This window comes from Clinocottus analis, unplaced genomic scaffold (assembly GCF_023055335.1).
Source record: "Clinocottus analis isolate CAN_PGR_092001 unplaced genomic scaffold, fCliAna1.0.p SCAF_19, whole genome shotgun sequence".
NCBI classification, from domain to species: domain Eukaryota; kingdom Metazoa; phylum Chordata; class Actinopteri; order Perciformes; family Cottidae; genus Clinocottus; species Clinocottus analis.
The window spans coordinates 6753798-6773358 of NW_027175920.1; the positions used below are offsets into that span (position 1 = coordinate 6753798).

The 19561-nt window shown below is 39.8% G+C and overlaps 1 protein-coding gene across 1 annotated transcript; it reads left to right on the top strand.

The window, feature by feature from the left end:
• Positions 1–689: 689 nt before the first annotated feature.
• Positions 690–15314, top strand: fra10ac1 (FRA10A associated CGG repeat 1). Its single transcript, XM_068583328.1, has 14 exons — positions 690–821; positions 1172–1251; positions 1518–1610; positions 2595–2640; positions 2888–2964; positions 3187–3270; positions 3384–3468; positions 5239–5284; positions 11694–11807; positions 12639–12681; positions 13253–13389; positions 13615–13665; positions 14453–14537; positions 15138–15314. Exons 1-14 carry the CDS (start codon positions 690–692, stop codon positions 15178–15180), a joined length of 1116 nt encoding a protein of 371 aa, XP_068439429.1. The 3' UTR covers positions 15181–15314.
• The last annotated feature ends 4247 nt before the right edge of the window (positions 15315–19561 follow it).

Below are 19561 nucleotides of genomic sequence, written 5' to 3' on the forward strand. Positions count from 1 at the left end.
TAACATACCGGATATGGGACAACACACTGCATTTCATAAATAGATGTACTTTTGAAGAAAACACATGATGAGAGCCATTCATACTATTTAAAGGATTTGTCTCTCACGTCCTCTTTTTTCGCAGTCACACATTGAGTCCTTTGTTGAGTTGAGTGGGTTGTAGAAAAGTCATGAAACACTGGACTTCTATTACCAGACTTGGGCGAACTTTCACCCCCACCAACCCAAATGACCCAAGTACACTTATAGCCTGCTGAAACATTCAAATAGAATAATACCCTCTTTTTCCCCCTATCTGCAATTCAAACGCCCACATGCTTCCTCTCTATTGTCCCGCTGCGGAAATAAACGATACAATCTGAATTGCCAATTAATCAGTGTAATTGTGCCATTTGTTCGCAAATGAAAGACATTTTTGTTCAATAAAGTACTCAGAGGATCATGTTATATGATGACTTGCCCTCAAATAGTCTTTTGAAGAAGAATAAAGAGTTGATAATGAATGGATGGATGAATCAGTTAGGTAAACATATCAATCAAACCAAACACTTCTTAGCCTCGAGATTGAAAACATTTAGTTTTCAGCATCTTATTTTGAAAATCACAGTGTCCCCGACGACTCCTGTATTAATATTTATGTCAAAGTATTTATTTTCATCCGTTCTCGACACAGTCTCTCAGAATAACGTATGCTGCTACACTCCACGTCATCATACAGCGATTCGCTGTACTACGTCATCATACGACGACGCACTTTATATTTTGTAAACATTTGTGAGCTGGAGACTAAAGTGGGGAAACTCATGGATAGTCTTGTGAAGGTGACGTGTATTTTAAAGCCGAAAATCGGTCTTCCTTTCCGGCCCCTTATGCAAACACGTATAGAAGAACATTTAGTGCTTCGTGAGTTTGTCGCTTGCCAGTTAGCATGATTCGTTAGCCTCGATACGTTAGCCAGCAAATATTTACCACACATTGTCTGTAAGTTTAGTCCAATGACTCGTGCCAAACCAAGTGTATGTGCTTTATCCCTCATGGTAAACCGTCTCAAGTGACTTAGCAGAGGCAGGAGGACTATAAAGCATCGAGTACTAATACTTGAAATGGCTCCTTGTAGTTCTGCTGTATGGCATCTAAAAGCGGATGATACGGGTTCGTGTGGTTTCCTCAGGTGCACGGAGCTGGAGGCTATGACTCTGACTTCAGTGATGACGAGGCGCAGGCAGAGTCCTCAGAGAGAGGCCTTAAAAGGTACGTGCTTACGACTGTGGACTTATTCATAAGCTCGTTATTATATTTATAAATGTACTCAATAAGATTTTAATGTAAATGCATGGGGTTGTTTCAGTAAGTCTAAAGTCATGTCCTTGCATGTCTCATATACTGTATTTTGAAGAAACAAAAGTGCTCTCAATACCATCTCGACATTTGTCTTCAGTAGCTGACATGTACACTGGTGTGGGTGGACAGCCTCGTCCACTGACAAGCTTTCTGTATTCATTTATTTAATTCTTCAGGAAACACGAGGAGGAAATCCTACAGAAGCCATTCCAGAAAAGTCGTCTCTCTCAGAAAGCTCACCGGAGTTTCCACTCGAATGAACTGGACAGGTGGTACTGCACGCTTGTAGTGAAATACAATGCATTCGCACCTCTTCACTTGCATTCATTTAAATACAGTTTTGAGCTTGTTACCAAACAGTCATGGAGCTAAAACATGTACATATATTCAGGCAAAACTTTATAATCTTTGTTTAAACAGACCACATATACTTGTTTCTCACGGTGTCCTTTAGACCTTTTTATGTGTTTCATGGAGAACAGGCCTGAGTCTCGCCACTCTACCTTTTAAAGCTTGTGGTCACGTCTTTTACCATGCATTAACTTTGGATTGCTCAGTTTGGCCAGGTGGCCCGCTCTAGAAAGAGTCCCAGTTGCACCAAACTTCATGCATCCCACTATGGGATGGGAACATGTTTTTATTTTATTTTGAGCCTTACCCAGATCTGTGCCTTGACACAATCCCGTCTCTTAAGCCCTGCAGGCAGTACCTTCAATGTAGACACAGTATAGACACCTCCTTTAGACAGGTGTAGAATTGCCTCTGCTAAATTTCAAGTGTCACAGCAAAGAGAAACCCCTGTTTTTACAAGTTATTAAGATGTATTGAGTGCAAATTGATGTACAAAATAATAACATTTTTAGCTTAAGGCTGCAATACAACAACATGTTTTAAAAGTTTAAGGGTCTGAATACTTTCTGAATTGACTGTATATGAGTCATTTCAAACATTCTGTCTCATCTAAAATCATGGCAGAGCTTCCTTCTCACTTCTGTCATGTATTTTAAAAGCTCATCTCAAAATAATTGTTTTTCCTTTTCAGTCACGTGCAATACACATGTTCACATTGTTGTACATTAATGTCAGTTTTGATTTTATGTGTATGTGTAAACATACACATACTCAACAAATGCAGTGTCACACACAAATTCCTTTTGATTATACTTTGATAAAAATGGACAAAATATGGCGTCAACATATTTATCTTATCGTTGTTAATCTTTTTTTGATAACTATTCTAATTCTGTTTTCAGAGAAGAGGCAAGAAACAGACGAGCTCACCTGATATCATTAAATGCTGTATCCTTTCATAATTTATTTTTTTAATGATGTCCATTTATAACAATAACACAGATTGATAAAACTACAGAAATTACGCTATTTACTTATGTTGAAACAATGTTATGATAATAATTATACTATAAATAAAGTTTGATGTAGGTCAAGTGATTAGTTCCCTTCAATAAAACTAAAGATTTGTTTTGCAGTTGAAATTGAGAAAAAGGTAACATTCAAAGAGAGACTGACCTTAAGCAGATGTTTTCAGTTTGAGCGACATAAGAAGTTTGTCGGTGACTACATCCTGTATTATGGAGGACAAACAGCCGACTTCAAACGCTCTACGTAAGTGTTACGTCTTATGTCGGGCTTTACTATCAGTCATTTTCTGTCAATGAAGTCTAAAACTAATGTGAGTATATTAACTATTGGTATTGCATTGTTTTCATTCAACAACATTTCTAATAACTGTTTTTAAAAATGTTTGTTTGTGTGTTTGTTTGTTATTAACATTGTACCCCCGTTCCTCCTCGTCTGAGTTCTCATTGAATGTTTTCTTCCCCTCAGAGCCAAAGACAAAACAGATCTGGATGTGCTGCGGGAGAATCATCGCTTCCTCTGGAGGGACGAGGACGAGGACAACATGACATGGTGATCACTCATTGTCAGCTCCCCATACGGGCTGCTGTAATATTCAGTGTGCGTTTGATTATTGCGCCTTTTCAGATGAGAATGTCCTGACTTCTACATTACATCTGTTCCAGGGAAAAAGAACTTGCCAAGAAGTATTACGACAAGCTGTTTAAAGAGTACTGCATAGCTGACCTCAGCAGATACAAGGAAAACAAGGTGGGATGAGTGACGCATTATCCAGCTGAAACAGAAATACAGAAGCAGTAGGCGTTTAGTTGACATAAGAATTAGACAGCACATACAGTAACAGGTGGCTCATGATGCCTGGCGATTAGTGACAGCAGATCACCATTTTAATGTTGTCTCACCATTAAAATGCTGAAATAAGAAGATGGTTTCAGACAATAAAGTAAAGAATGTTGTAGTCTTTTAAACCACATACATATGCTATGTGTTTTAATAGGAGGCTGCTGTCAATCAACATACACAGTGTTGAGTAATGAGGAGAAATACCTCCGGACACAAAGTAGAAAAATCTTTCATTTTATTGCACCTGTTATAGTCAGTAGTAAGTACAATGTTGTTGTAGCTATAGCTAAGAAAAAGGCGAAAGTGAAACAGAAGTTGTACCCACAGAATGGAGAGAAATAAAATAATAAAACACGCATAGACACCTCAGGGATCCCAGACACTCCTGCCCAGACACTGGGCAAGATGCTCCACTTTGGGACTGAGCTCCAAAATCACCATATATGAGCAAAGATTCTATAACTCAGGCACAACATTTCACCACCACTGATCCATTTGAGATAAATGTTAATGGCTGTGATGCATTTTGGCACCGGACTGCATCTCTAGTGTCCACTGGGCCATTCTGGTTTGAGGCCCGGCTTTAAAACTGATATGTTAAACCCGAGGGCTGCGTGCTTATGGCTCCATAGCTGAACTGTTTTGTTTATTGAGGCTGTGCTCCAATTTCTTTCAAGTGTGACTGTGAAGTTGCCAAATCTCTGATAGGTGACAGACCTAACGAATACATTCTACCCCAATTGACCTATAATAATTAATGGCACTGTAGTTTTTTTAATTAGTATTATTGGTGCAAGGGCAGAAGGCGAAGCAGTGATGATAACAACAATTGTATAGAAACAGATTGAAACAGGAATTAAAGAGGAAACAGACAAAGCAAAAAAATAATAAAAAGACAAAAATGTTGTTATTAAAGGCGGCTACGTGCTGCACAAGTGTGTATGTGTACGAATGCATGTATTTGATTTGACTGACAGAAAAGAGACGGAAGAAGATATGCTCATCACATTTGATACTGATTCCAAATGCAGTGATGAGTTGCGTTATTCACACAAGTTTAGTCACATGTTGATGGGTTGTGTTGACTAAATGAGGAGTTACAGCATGCAGATGAATCACAGAGAGGGTGCTGTGAAAGCGACGTACAGGCACTAGCGTGAACGCTAATGATTGCATCATCTGTTCATTGATGCTTGTGCACATACTGGCCCTTTAGCCCTGTGCGGTGTGGTGGTGGACACTTAAAGTCTGCTCCAGAGGAGCTTAAGTGGCTCCAGAGCTGGAATGTTTCTCAGTTATATTGTTTGTTTTAGGTGTTTTTATTTTTGCTGCAGAACAAATGTCCCACTAGGGGCATATACTAAATTTACTTGACTTGACTGCGGAATCACACTTATAGTAAGGTGTAAATGTGAGTGCAAATTATCCTTTCACTAGAAAACGCAACAGATATATATATATATATATATATATATATATATATATATATATATATATATATATATATATATATATATATATATATATGAATAATTCCACTGAAACAAACGCTATTACATGCTAATGACTGTTCTTGTTAAGTTATGGTAGGATTCCTTTGATTAAGCTTGATTTAAGATTCATGTGGTACAAACTGTAATTCATGTTCTGTGTTTGTGTTCATTTTGTGCCCAACAGTTTGGATTTCGTTGGCGGATCGAGAATGAAGTAGTTTCTGGCGAAGGTAGGCCATTACCTGGCATGATACTCATTTGGAGTTTGTACACTTCTACTTTTTTTTTCATTTGTGCTTTATCGAAACACTATGCAGTATAATATTTACATTATATAGTTATCTTACTTACAGAAACTCAGAAAACATATTTTCTTTTTTAAGTAAACAGTCCCGGTTCCATTTTAAAGGTATTTACTTTGGACAACCGCTGTGTACCAAATCCATACATCCCAAATTTTTTTAAAGTATGCAGCTTTTTTTTTTGCTGCCTTTTTAAACTGTTGTTCATGACAATTATTATGTAGTAGATTCTGTATAGAAATAGTATGTAGTATAGATTTAGAACACATCTAAGGTTTCTCCTGCCAACTTGCCCATGAAACAGTTTGCAACCTTCTCCACTAGATGGCGACAGAGATTTATTGAGCTATTTACACAGCAGTATATGACAGTCAGTGGGTACTTCCTAACACAAGCCTCTGTTGGCTTGTTGCATTTTGCTTTCAGCTATTACTTTTCACTTGAGTTTTCATTTTGTTTTGGGAACCATCAGCATCCGTTAGTTCATTCAAACAAACGTCCCCCCAAAGCTAATACGGTTGGTTTTCTGTTTATTATGCCTCACACCGAAAGAGAAACCTCATTCTACCTCTGCACTTCTGACGGAGTCTACTTCCCCAGATTGGCAGCGCTTTGATGATTAATTGTCCAGGATTAGTACAACACCTCTCTGTCTACCGCTCCTTCGTGTGACAGTGACAGATATTTACAGGTTTACCTGGAGGGACAATATCAGTTACTCAGTAAGGATAAACCTGCATCTGCAACTCCTTGATATGCTTTGAGACATACACACACGCACACATTTGACATTTTAATAATTTGCTTATGTTTACATCAATGCAGCCTCACAAGCATACACAGTATTTCGGAGAAAGCTGACTAAGCCAATATATTGTTCCAGATTAAGACTGTAATCCTGGTCTCTGACAGTTCACCCCCTGTAGTAATACTCTACAGGAAGTGGGATTAGATCAGGTCAGAGGCACTTCACTTCAAATGTCACGTCTGTGATTTGTTTACATTAATGATTCCCACAGAAATACTTCTTAAGCACTATTTACAGCACGGGACACTCAACTCTCCAGTGAAATCAATACTAATCTAATCCTGTGAGGTAGAACCAAGGTCTACATTCAGATGGGGAGAAAAAGCTGGTGCTCACTGAAAGTCAAACGTGTTAATGTTGCAAGTTAAAAGGTGTAAGAAGTGTTTATCCTGTCACCTCAAAGGGCTTTCTTGTTCAATTAGTTGCACCTGGATTAAACGCTGTTAGTCCAGGTTCAGGTGTGGTCAGGTGTGGTCCAGATAAATTACACACTAAACAATGCTGTTTCTCCAAATTAAACTGGGTCTGCATCATATGAAGGGACACTGCACTTCCGCTCTGACACGGGCACCTTTTTTGGAAATCATCCACTAATCATTTCCTGCTATCTGTGCACTTCAGGTCATGTTGGTATTAGACAAGGCTGTCTACACTTCACCCGATCAGGTGGATTACAAAGAGCGCTGACCTTTCTTTTCATGGCCACAGTGTGATATTGGATGGAGGAATGTACAGTACTGAAAGGTTTCATTCTTTCGAAGAAAAAAAAATTCTTTAATTAGAAGGAGAATAAGAAGTAAAAGATGTTGTCCTTAAATCGAGCACATTAGATTCCCGCAGACGGAGTACATTTCCCTGTATCTCAAGGAAGGGGATTTACGTTTACTTCATGTTCACCCTCTTCCCTTTGTGTGTGTGGTCCAAAAACATTAATACCTCTGAAAGATTCTCATTGTGTCTTAGGGAGAGACAATTAAGTCTTTGAGCTATAAAAAAAAACACTTATAAACAGACCTGGTTAAGCTTTTTTCCTTCTTTTTTTTTTACCCACGGGGCATTGTGTGTATTCTCGAGGTCTAACAAACACGTTGATTGTATTTTCTTCCTCAATAAACATTTGCATTAAATTCTGTAAATCCACTACAAATCGGGGATCCCTGCTGAACAAAAACATTGCTCTATTGCGCTACTAGTGGTCTAAACCTCCCATTGCTATCTTTAAGTTATTTAGCTAAAGTCCATGTCATGTATTTATTTTGCAATGCTGACATTACACGTCAGCACATAAGGTAATGATGGAGCTATTTAGAGATGGAGAGCGATGTTGCTAATAGGCATACATTATTAGTGACATTATCACTGTTGGGCTTTTATTCTGTCACCATCAAACGTCAAAGTATGATGGAATTCGAAAGTTAAGTAGAGGACAGCTGGCTACTTAGCGAGCTTGCTGATTTCACCATGCTTTCATACACTGGTTCCAAAAAAATGACCCAAACAAGCTCTAATAATGTGCTTTTGTACGCTGATAGGAGTGTGTGGATTGAGCATTAAGTTGTTTGATTTGACTCATTTAGCAAAATGGCTAAAATCTGCTATTTTCACCATGCTTTTATACAAGAGTTATCCTTGGTACAGAAAATGAGCCCACCAGCTAACACTGACGCTGGGCCTATAGCTAGCTAACTAGCCCACTCTGGACTTAACGTTGGAACGCTCCTCCTGGCGTAGTAGCCTGCCAGTGGTGGAGAGGTGGGCTAACATGCTCCCGTTGGTTAAGGTCAAATGTGTCAAATGTGGCACGCCATGTTGTTTCTTTGTGGAGGTTTCCCCTCTCAGCTTTAGTCTTGCTGTCAAGAAGGGGGTCAAAGGCCAAAGGCAGTTGAAGCCAGGCTTATTTTTGGTGGGCTTTCTGTCAAAGAAAACGGACTCGGCTTATTGAAGTGTTAAGGCTTTTAACATGCTTGCCATCACACGCTCACTGGCGGTGCAGGAATCAGATTTGACCCATCTCTGCTGCCAATGCCGTCATGAGGCAACTTTAAAACCGCACTGTGACATTATAGTTTTAATTATTATTATTATTTTCAATTTGTTGTTCTTCCTACTTCTGCTCCATTCATGGTCGGGTTCATATACTGCATTTAGATTCCTAAGAAATGGTTGAGAATACATTTTGTCACAATTTTCTCTGACTTTTCCTGTTTTGAATAGAAATGTAAGTGATTCCCCAATTTAAAGGTTAGATCCTCTAAGTGCTTATAAACAATTGCTTCAGCATGACCTTGGTTTCAATGTAGACAGGATTTGCATTTTAAAAGGGAATCCTGGGCTTTGTTGTGCCGACATTATAAATCAGTCTCTGAAAAGAAACTAGTGTATTTTAAGCGTTAGAAGTGATAGATCATTAGCCCATAGCCCACAATGCTTACAGTTGGCCAGTCTACCATTAGATACTGCCAGCGTCTGTTTTTTATTGTTTTAATGTGTTCATCTGGGACCGTCTATTGTGTGTTGCACATAAAAACGCAAAAAATATTAATTATTGTATATAATAATAAAGTATTTCTCAATAGTCTACAACGGGAGAGACGAGCGGAATGCAGGTCTTTGGACACATACCCTATGAAACATAATTTCACTAGTGTGTAATGCTCTTTAGTCCACTTAGTCCACAGGATGCTGGGAAGTAAATACACGTTGCAAAATAGAAAAGAGTATTGAACTTCAGGTCAGTAGTCTGAACTGCTTGTCAATGGGTAAGACGGACATAAAAAGGCTAAATCTGAACCAGAGTCAAGGTGGAACCTTGTGGTTGGTTAAACACTTTTGGAGGCCAGTTTCTTTCCCCATATATCCAAAGATCGGCCTGGGGGGCAGTGCGTGTGGATTGTTCAGAGTTTCCCACAGGCTGAGAATTTATGGGAGGGGGTCGACCCCGAGGGTAGGAGGGGTGGTATCAAGAGATGACTGCAAAACAGCCCTGACTTCACAAGCTCAGCTGCAAACTGTTACACATGAAGGCAGCATTCTCACATATCAGTCTGCACTTAAAGGACACAATACATTGTTCCGCAAATGTATGTGTTTGTGCCGTAGTGGACGTAGTCGCCGTGACGCCGCCGACTGGTTTGTGGACTTCCGTTTTGAAGCCTTGAGTTCGGCGAATTGCCAGTCGCAATCTTGGATTACAACCAGCGGACTTGCTGGTTGAAGCTTCATACTTAACAAGTAGACATGGAAATGGTGTTGATCATGTTTAACTCTCGGCAAGAAAACAAATGATTGTATTTGCATTAAAAATGTCAAACCATTCCTTTAGATACAATTATTTTTTCAAGTCAACTGGCGTCGTGTAACACATATATCCTCAGTGTTTGCAATCAACCTGACATGTTTGGTCTAATAAACAATAGCTGAGTCCGAATAAGCCCCATGACCTTCGACGAGTATATTCAGCTTTACAATATAAAATTCTGATAATGTGTTTGGGGTGAATGTTTAACTTAAGAGTGAATGCAAAGTGAGAGCGATGGCTCAGGTGGTCACTATTAGTGAATGGTAATCAAGAAGCCATCTGGTGGCATTAGCAGCTATTGACGTAGGACCGAAGTTCCCTTTCTTAATGACTTTACGCAGCCAAACTGGTGCCAGCTCTTTTCATGAAGCTGTGAGGATCCCCTGCTGTGTGAGGATTCCCCAAACTTGTCAACAAAACAGTGGCGGTGCTAACAGACAGGGGATTTAACGCTAATTGTTTTTAATGTGGTGACGTGTGGCACAATGTTCTGTCTTCATAGAACAGCACCGGTAAAAGTTGTGCTTGTTCGTATCCATGTGGGACCAGGAGGCTATCAACAACTAAGTGAAGAATCTTTTCCTGACCTTGATTGTATTCAGTTTTTGACATTTTGACAAAGAAGTTGCCTCGAAACACATTTCTATTGACTCCACAAGACAGTGTATCTTGTTCTTTTATGTATGACACTGAGCTGCTTCTCTGCAGCAACGAAGGGAGTTGGTGCCTTAAAACTTTTTGAGTTTATTTTGCTGCATGTGATGTGTTTATACATTTTGTATAAGTGTATGGCTCAATGGCAATGCTGGTCAGTTGATCAGTCCACCGCTTTCATTCAGATTATAATGTCTCAACAACTTACTGGATGAATTGCCTCGATATTTTGGACAGCAAGGCATGGTCCCTATATATTATAATTAAATTCTTTTTATTTTTATTTTTCGTTTTTGAGTGAAATAAATATATTCAGATGCATTGCCGTGAGGTTTGATAGAGACATTCATGTCCACCTCAGGATGAATCTAATGGCTCTGATAACAATCAAGCGTTAATTGTTTGAATGCAGTTGAGTTCAATGTCATTACTTTGTTGTTAGAAAAGAGATGTGTGGCTTTAAGTTGTTGACTGTAAATTTACTGCCACTGAGTTTGATATACAAGATGTCAAAGGGGAATGTGGTATCAGAGCAATTATGTTGAAATGTTTAAAGTAAACTTTATGGTGTCATGTAGTCCAGCAAAATAAGTGTATGCACAGCTCAATATTCTGCTTTGGAGGTGCACTGAAATATCAAATGTGACTACATAATTTAAACTATAAACACCTTGTTTCAGATTCTTTTATTTAAACAAATGGGATTCCAGGTCCTCCAAATTCAACTCAGGCAACCTAATCACAACCAAGTTCTTGAGCCAGGGGAGTCTTTTTTAGCCGACGTCATAGATCCCTAATCTAATACAGCATGCAAGGAGAAAGTCTGCCTTTGGCCAAAGTGGCCCAAAGCCATGACGGTCAGCGTCACTTCACCTGGATATCAACACAGTCTCGATCTCAGGGAAGGCATCCTTTCCTCTCACCAAGTAAAGAGCATTTCTTGCTCCTGCGCCAAGAATGGACTGTGCTGACGCACTAGCTTCCTCCGTTACGCAGAGGGAACCCCAGAGACCAGATCAATGCCACCTTAAGCTCCTCTAGGGATAATAGGCAGGCTGTGCAGCGGCTGGAGGGAGGCCTGAGGGGATGAGGTGAGGCAAAGAAAGGGAGACGAGAAGGAGTGGGGGGGATAAGGAGGAAGGGGTGTGGAGATAGGCAGAGGGGGGCCAAGGAGAGCAGCGGGGTTTGAAGGTTGCCTGATGGAATCTATAGCCTTTGGAGATTTAAAGTCAGCATCTCTCAATCCCAAAGTATAACATTTGCTTCTTTTTCTACTTGCATATACTGTACAGTATGTATGTATATATTTGTATATATTTTGTTGGTCTTTTTTAATCTTTCTTTCATTCTTTTTTCATACCATACATAAAGCTTATTTTTACACAATACTAGTCGTACACTCACTGTCAGGGTTCTGTGGTCTGATTGACCTTTGACCTTTTACGTATTGTTTACAAACAAATACAAAATGTATTTGCTTGCGTACATCGCACATTGCTGCAGATACGAGATGGATGGCTAAAATATCATGTGAATGGTACTGAAATGCATGCATCATGTGCTCTTTTGTCTTCCAGGTCAGTTCCAGTGTGGAAATAAACGCTGCGAGAAGCAGGAAGGCCTAAAAAGCTGGGAGGTGAATTTTGCCTATGTGGAACACGGCGAGAAGAAAAATGCATTGGTCAAACTCAGTAAGCTAACATCGGGGTTTTCTTTCTCATTATCTCTGGTCTTTCTTTCTTTAAGGTGTCTTTGTGGCTGTAGCCTAGTGGGGGCTTTCTAGTTTTAAGACCCGGCTCATAATAATCCTCCTTCAGGTATCATACTGCAGAAAATCCTGTTAGAATAATTACTGTAATTGGAGGACGCACCAGTCATGGTGAACTCAGTCATGCAGGAAATGACGGGCTCTTTTAACAAGCTATAGTGCAGCAGGTGATATCCAGACAGTCTTCTCCTCATTAGCTAAAAATGTTTTCCAATTTGTTATTATAAGTTATATTAATAATAAATAAAATAGTCCAATTTTATGACACTCCCAAATGTTGTGACAATGATTTAACACAATCTGGTGACTTATTGACATAGCACATTTGAGAAATGTAATGGATAGTGATTATGTTGCACTGAATGAATGTGATTTAATGAATCCATTTCTCAAAAAAACTATGCTTTTGAATTCTACAAAGTTTCAAAGCTTAGTGTTTTATTGTTAATGTCATTATAGAGAACATCTTTCTGACAAAGTACCACAGGGTTATGTCCTTGGACCTCTTTGCTTTAGTGTTTTAGAGTAAAATGTCTACCTGCATGAATATGTCCACTTTAAAAATAAAAACTTTTATTTTCTTACCAATTTGATTTTATAATGGAGGATGAAAAAATACAAGAAGGGCAATAATTAATCTCACAGCACCGTTATAATTGCTGTAATTATAATAAATAAACATTTAAAAAAACCTTTCTGCAAACACTATTATATATGAAGTGGTATTGATGATGCCATGTTGTTTCTATTGTAGGATTATGTCCTGAATGCTCTTACAAACTCAACTACCACCACAAGTAAGTACTTCTCATTTTGTAGACATTTTTACATAAAAAATATGGCTCTTTTTATTGAGTGATTTTAAAGATTATGGACAGTATGCGTTGGTCTGCAGTAAGAAGGTCAGGTCACCATGGACAGCCAACATACATTATTTTGTATAATGCAGGGGTTTAAGATTGCAATTCATATTAATGTCTCCAATCTGACCTTCTTGCCAGTCAGTGTCAATATCATACATCACATTTGAACTTTTAAGTGGAATCTTGACACCTCTCACTGTAATAATGTGGCTTGAAAATCTGAATAAAGATGACCGTAATCTGCAAAAGTCTGGCATTAGATGTGTGATGCCGAGGCTTTTCACAGTTGGTTAGGATTTTAAAAATCCCTTTGAGTATTCCAGCAGACTTCGTAACTAAATGTATGGAAAGCCTTCATCTGTTTAAAACTCAGGCCAAGATCCATTTATGCGCCTCTGAAAGTGTCTTTGGTCCTCAAGGTTTAAGCTTGCCTTACAAATAGCACTTTAATTGGCTGCTTTATATTCTGAATACTGTTTGTTCAAAGTGTACGTCTGTTTTGTAGGAGAAAGGAGGTGAAAGCAAAGAGGAAAAGCATATCAGAGGAGAACCAGGAGCCACCACAGGAGACAAAGAAGAAGGAGAAGAAGAGGAAGAGAACATCTTCACACTCTAAAAAGCACAAACGCAAGAGACGCAGACGTAAAACTCCTTTCCTCTTTCGGCCAAATAAACTGTCCCATTAATTAGGGCAGTAATCTGATCAGATGAGAACAGCCTGTGGGAGCAGCCTTGTTTATGTTTTTATTTTCTTGGAAATTACATCTTTTTTTTTTTTTTATTGCATTTGACATGATTATGTTTTTAACGACTCCCACTTGAGTAAAACACATGTTATTTCGTAACTCTCTCTCTGTTTCTCTCCAGATCCCTCCGACTCTTCTAGCAGCTCAGAGGAGTCGAAGGATTCAGACAAAGGTAGCGTTCATCTCTCTCACTGACTCATGTAAATTCTCCATATGAAAACGACACACACATCAAGCAGCTGATCCAGTCCCTAGGCTTCTGCGCTGGGACACTCCTCTAAACTTGAGTGAAAACACCTTGACAACCCTTTCTGAAAACACCTCCATTAGCCCTGTAGGTAATGGTAAAAGACAGACAGCAGGTCTGCTTTTTTTTTTCCCTCCCCATTCCTCTCGATTTTTTTTCCCTTGTCATTTTGCCCTTCAGTGTGAAATGAAGTATGTCTTTTACCCAATGTCCCTGTTCTGTTGATACCAGTAGCTGGGTGGTGTTCACAAAAACACACTTTCTCTGTTCAAGGTTAAGTCATTGAGTTCAACAGGCTCGGAATCCATTCTCTAACACACTTACTTACTGACTTCCTCTTTCTTTTTTTGTCCCAGTTGCACATTCTTGCAGCAGTTGTTGAAGGCTGAACTTGAGTAATTGTACATTCAGGGACGGTTAGGGACATTAAGGTTATGGAAGAGAACTTCATATTAGGGCCACATCTCGAGAGGATGACGAAGCAGGCATATCATTTTTTTATATAACCTATCATGTCACATATCAGTTTTTTAATCTACAACTCCTAGTTTTCATACTTGTTTTCAATTGGTTAAGACTTAATTTTTTGCAGTCAAAAGAATGACTGCAGTGTGAGGCTAAAAGTGAAGACCCGAATGAACAAGGGTTATTGTTTGACCTAGTTTTTCCTCCTAAAAGTGTGATTGACAGCTCTCTGAATCTCACCTATTAGACTCTGAAGCTGGGGATGACCCAGGAGGACAATCAGAAGGTGACCACTGGCGACGACCCGCCCCTGCAGTGGAGGAGAAGTCAAGGTGAGGTTGCCAACGAATGTGCATATTAAATCTCACCCAGTAAGCCGCTGTAAAACCATCACAGACAGTCTTTACCACTTAGCCTACATATGTGACTGAGCTCTATTATAGCACAGAGGTAGACCACTTAGATACCCTGCACAAAGCAGTTTGAACTTTCAGGAAAGTCGCTAAATCTTCACCTTCAATGTGCACCTGCACCTGTCAAGCATCTTATAGCATTGGAATTGCTTTGAGAAAAATATATTACCGAAAGGTTTTATAGCACAAGTACTACATGAACAAAACTCATAGAAACAGAACCATAATAAAGAACAAAATGAATGAAACACAAGTAACACATTCATACCAGACTCATTTACATTCAGTTCAGCCAGTGAAGGCGTTCTGAGGTTTGTTTACATTGTCATTTTTTTGTAGCCCGCTACTATTTATTGGTATTCTGTGTCGATGTTGGTACTCCAACAAATCCTTATAAAAGCATTGCACTAGCACTTCCAGTTAGTCAGGGGCCACACATACAATGTGTTCAATGGTCTGTGTCAGCACTGTGCATGAAAGGAACTAACATTTCTTTCTGATTTTCTTTGGTGTATCTAGGGAGGAGGAGTTTGATGAGTACTTTGAAGACATGTTTCTTTGACGATCAGCGGGAGCCCTGCTGTGACTACACTTTCTCCTGCGTGCTACTGACATTAAGCATGTCCTGTAATGTTGAGTCTTGTGTACTTGTTGGTTTATTTGACTGTTATGGGACAGCTGCGGAAATAAACATGTTTACCCCCGCATAAGTCTTTCATCTACTTGTCTGTCAATCCCAATGCTATCACAGCAGAAAAATAATAGTTTTAGTCATAGGAGCTAGATTGAAATGTCTCCACAACCTTTGCTGGATGGCCATTAACCTTGGTCCAGATGTGCATGATCCCTTAGGAGGAATTGTATTTACTTTACACCAACATCACATCAATTCCACATTGTCAAATACTTTGGTTATTAACTGACATTTGCAAAACAAGGAAGGCTTTTTCACAGCAGACATTTTGTCTCATCATAGTCGAAAAAGGCACAGGTGTTTCTAATAAGATGGCTCCGCTCTCTTCAAGTGTCGCAGTCAGCCGTGACGGTGAGCCAGCATGCACCAATAAAACCAATGCAACCATCGTTAGTTTCATTACTTACACCTGTGCTGGTGCTTTCTGTGAACGTCAAAATGGCCTCCGCGAATAGTTTGACATTCTCATCAGCCTCGGCCGTACATTTAGTATTTGTCAAATTTTAGATGCCAACATGCTGATGGGAACACGGTCGTTTAAAAATGAGCATGTCATCAATGTCGTGAACGTTTAAGCATACTGACGATACATCTCGATCGAGGCATCGCTGTGTTACAGCTTAAGGAATGCGTAAAACAAGTAAATAATTAAAACAGTGAGCACAAATAAGCAATCGAGTGTGCACATTAGCAGTGAGAGGAATCCAAAGTGGCGCAATGGAGCTTGCATGTAAGCGGTGGGAAGAGAGAACCAGAATGGGCACAAGGGCCAGTCTTTAAGCCCAGGTCGGCTCACTCAGCTGACGACCCTCCCATGGCAGCCGACTGCCTGCTGAGGTGAGCAGCCTCCATGACAGTTGGAGGGACGTGGCTGCTAATCATATGTTAGAATTACAAAAACCTTAAATTATCTCTTGTTAATTGAATCTGCACTTTACATTTGGTATATTTTGCAGGGTACTTTCCTGTGCAAGTAAACAATAATTGAAATAGCCATATCTTTGAGTAACAGCGTTACAGAGTCCAGCACTCCGCTGTTACAAGGATTAGCTCAAGATGTCCCTCTGGCCAAGGGCAGATTGAAACGCTGCCTCAACTTCAACTCTCAGAGAAGGCAACTGCGTGAGCTTGCTGGGAGATTATAGACCTTGGCTTAAATGAAGACAGTTACTTTACCTCTTTGCGCTCTGTCTGTCTTGTTTAAACTTCTCTGTTTTCTCGGGAGAAATGATTCATGGCAGTGTTTAGCTAGCAGGTGGTCAAGTGCAGTAAATGGTGCATTGAGTAATAACAGACTGTTGTTTGTGAGTGGCGGTGTGATGAGATTTGGCCCTTGGCTATACTTGTACACCTGGTTGCATTTACAGTTGATCGATTCTTCCGTCAACATCTGTTTTCTCTGTTAAACATTCTTGCCTTCATGTGGTGCACATTTAGGGCCCCTGTGAAATGATAACGCCAAATTTCTTAAGACGTGTGTATGGCTTTTCAAAAAAAAGTTTGAAGTTCTACTCTTTCTCCCTCATTGAAACTTTAAAATCTTTGAAAATGTAAATAAGTTCAGCTGTTTTTAGTTTAAAATTCAAATTTTGAGACAATACCCCGTGAAAAGAGGTGTTTCGAGGTGACCAGCTTTGTACCCATCGACCCCGAAGTTCCAGGACATGTAGATGCAGAGCTTTGACACACTACAGTGCCCTGCAAAATGATACATGATAGGGCTTGTTGTGTGTTCCTTTGTCAAATGTTCCCTCTTGTCCGCAGAAACCTGTGAAGCGTCCTGCACTGAAGCTACGCACACACTGGATCGCACCGCTGCAGCGTTGTTGCTTCTTTCTCGAGCAAAGGTTACTGCATACTTGTTCAAACGGTGACATGCACGCCACAGTTTTATGCACGCAGAATCTGCAGACGGCAGGACGTTGAAAAAAATAGCCAGACAACAATGTATCGAGCAGGGATCAGAACCAATCCACTGATCCTCTTTCCCAAGAGGCTCATCCAGCTTTGGAGCCTCTAAGATCCCTGCACGATATATATGACTAAGAATGAGCGCTGCCGCAGCTAAGCCCAAGGTTTCTTAAGTTCATTCTAATAAGAGATAAAGTAGCACCTATTTTTATGTGGAGAAAAAGTGATTCTCTCTATTCTTGCTCTTCCATAAATTCCTTTATTTGCTTACACATGTTACATTTCATGACACTTACATACAGTAGAGGTCATCTCGTATGTCAAATGATCGATTTCTAATGTGTGGAAGACAGTTGATGGGATAAGTAGAGCGTTATTTGGTATCACACGAAGGATCCTGAAAGGGAAAGCGAGGGGCTAGTTACATCACTGGAGAAAGTTGTGCGCAGCAGGAACAATGAGGTAAAGTCATGGTGAAATAGTGAAAAGATTTTGCTTTCAGGGAATGTTTCTGCACAGTTAGGTTTCCAGTGACCACAACAGCTCCTCGCTTCACCTCCGGCAGCAGAAAAGGAGTTTCAGGTAGTCCCAAAGCCATTCTGATTGGATTAAGAGCATTTGATTGATGCCCGGTTAATTAGAGGAGAAGACATTGTGCAACAGGAAGTTGAGAGGCGCAGTTGAGAGGCCTTTGCCCCAGGTGGGTCATTTCTAAAAGTGCTTCAGAAGGCGCACTGGGGAATGCACTGTCAACTCAGATGCCTGACCACATCGACTTCAAAACAGTTTTACAGGGAGATTCACACTGACTTGACATCAAACAGCAGTTATTGCGCGATTCATCACACTGTTGCGTCAGTTTAAAAAGAAACCGAGGACTTTGGCCTGTACCACCACCATACAATCAATGACATCATGGATCTGCCTCTGCCACATTTTAAACACAAATCATCTGCACATGCATTCAAGGCTTTGGTAGCCTGCTTTCCTCCTTTGTAAGAAGGGTATTTAAAGTCTAAAGCTGTGTGGATCTCAAACCCTGGCTGGCAATCAAATCCTATCCAATCTTCTTACAGGAGAGGCAGATCTACGGTACCCTGTTTGTCTGACTTTGATTCTTGCCTCCCTTGAAGAAACGTTGCTTTTTTGGTACACACCTTCAAATTAGTTTTACACTTCAGTTATTCTTAAGTTTACACAATTTATATTTTACAATTTCTATGTAAATGACTATATACATGTTAAATCATGCACATTTAAAAGAAGTTATCTTTTTTTTGAATTGATATGGCTCTAAACACTGGTGTGAATGTTATACATGTTACTTTTTTATTATTATTATTATTTCCAGGTTGTTGGACATAAGGATAACAGCTTTCAGGTGTTTTTCAAAGCTGTCAATAAAGTTGCAAAAAACGTCAATACATTTCCTAGATGGCCGAATGTTTAGCATTCATTTGCTCACAGATTCAGAATGCCCAGTCGCACGAAGACAGCTCAAGTACAAAATTGTCAGACAAAGATTCCAAAAAAAAAAAGAGAAAAAAGTATATAGATAGATTGCATATTAAAATAAATACACCCTCGCACAGCTCACCGGTGCCTTTTGAGGTAAGAGAACATCAGCCCTTGTTGAATGCACGTTGTCACTCGCTGTACCTGAGCTTCAAGGTTTGTTGTACAGCACTAAAAGATCCTTCACATTGCAGAGTTCTGCTCTCGTGCTCGAGGAATGAATTCCACAACTCATGCTACTTTAAATATGAACCAAAAAACAGATTTTTTAAACCCATTTCTCTGATCCCAGTGAGTATAAAGTTATGAGGTCATTGACCCTGCCTGCCCACCCGCCCTCCACTCATGGTCTGCCACTGCCAAAACAGCAGCAGCTAAGTGCATTGTGCAACTTACAGTACTACTACACTGTGTGGTAACCGACTGCCAATGGGAACACTGTGAAAACTATTGCTTTGGCATGCATACACACCACATATAGCACATGCTGTCCCCTAGTTTAGCTATTTATAGTGTATATAGTATAGAGTTTGACTTGGAACATTGTCGTACAGTTTATCCAACCATGGTTTCAAACCATCCATGTCAGGAATGTTTTGATTATTGTTATCGATTATATTAAAGGGAAATATACATTGTCCATGTATATATATATATATATTTTTTAAAGTTCTCGGTTGCCTGATGGAGAAAGTTTCAAATACATCACTTCTTCTGAGTCAAACCGGCTTCTCTTGCAGTCCCCAACATTACTTCTTGGTGATGTTGCCGACTCTTCCTTCCTTGGAGAATAGTAAGGCTGACTGCAGATGGGGCCGCAGAC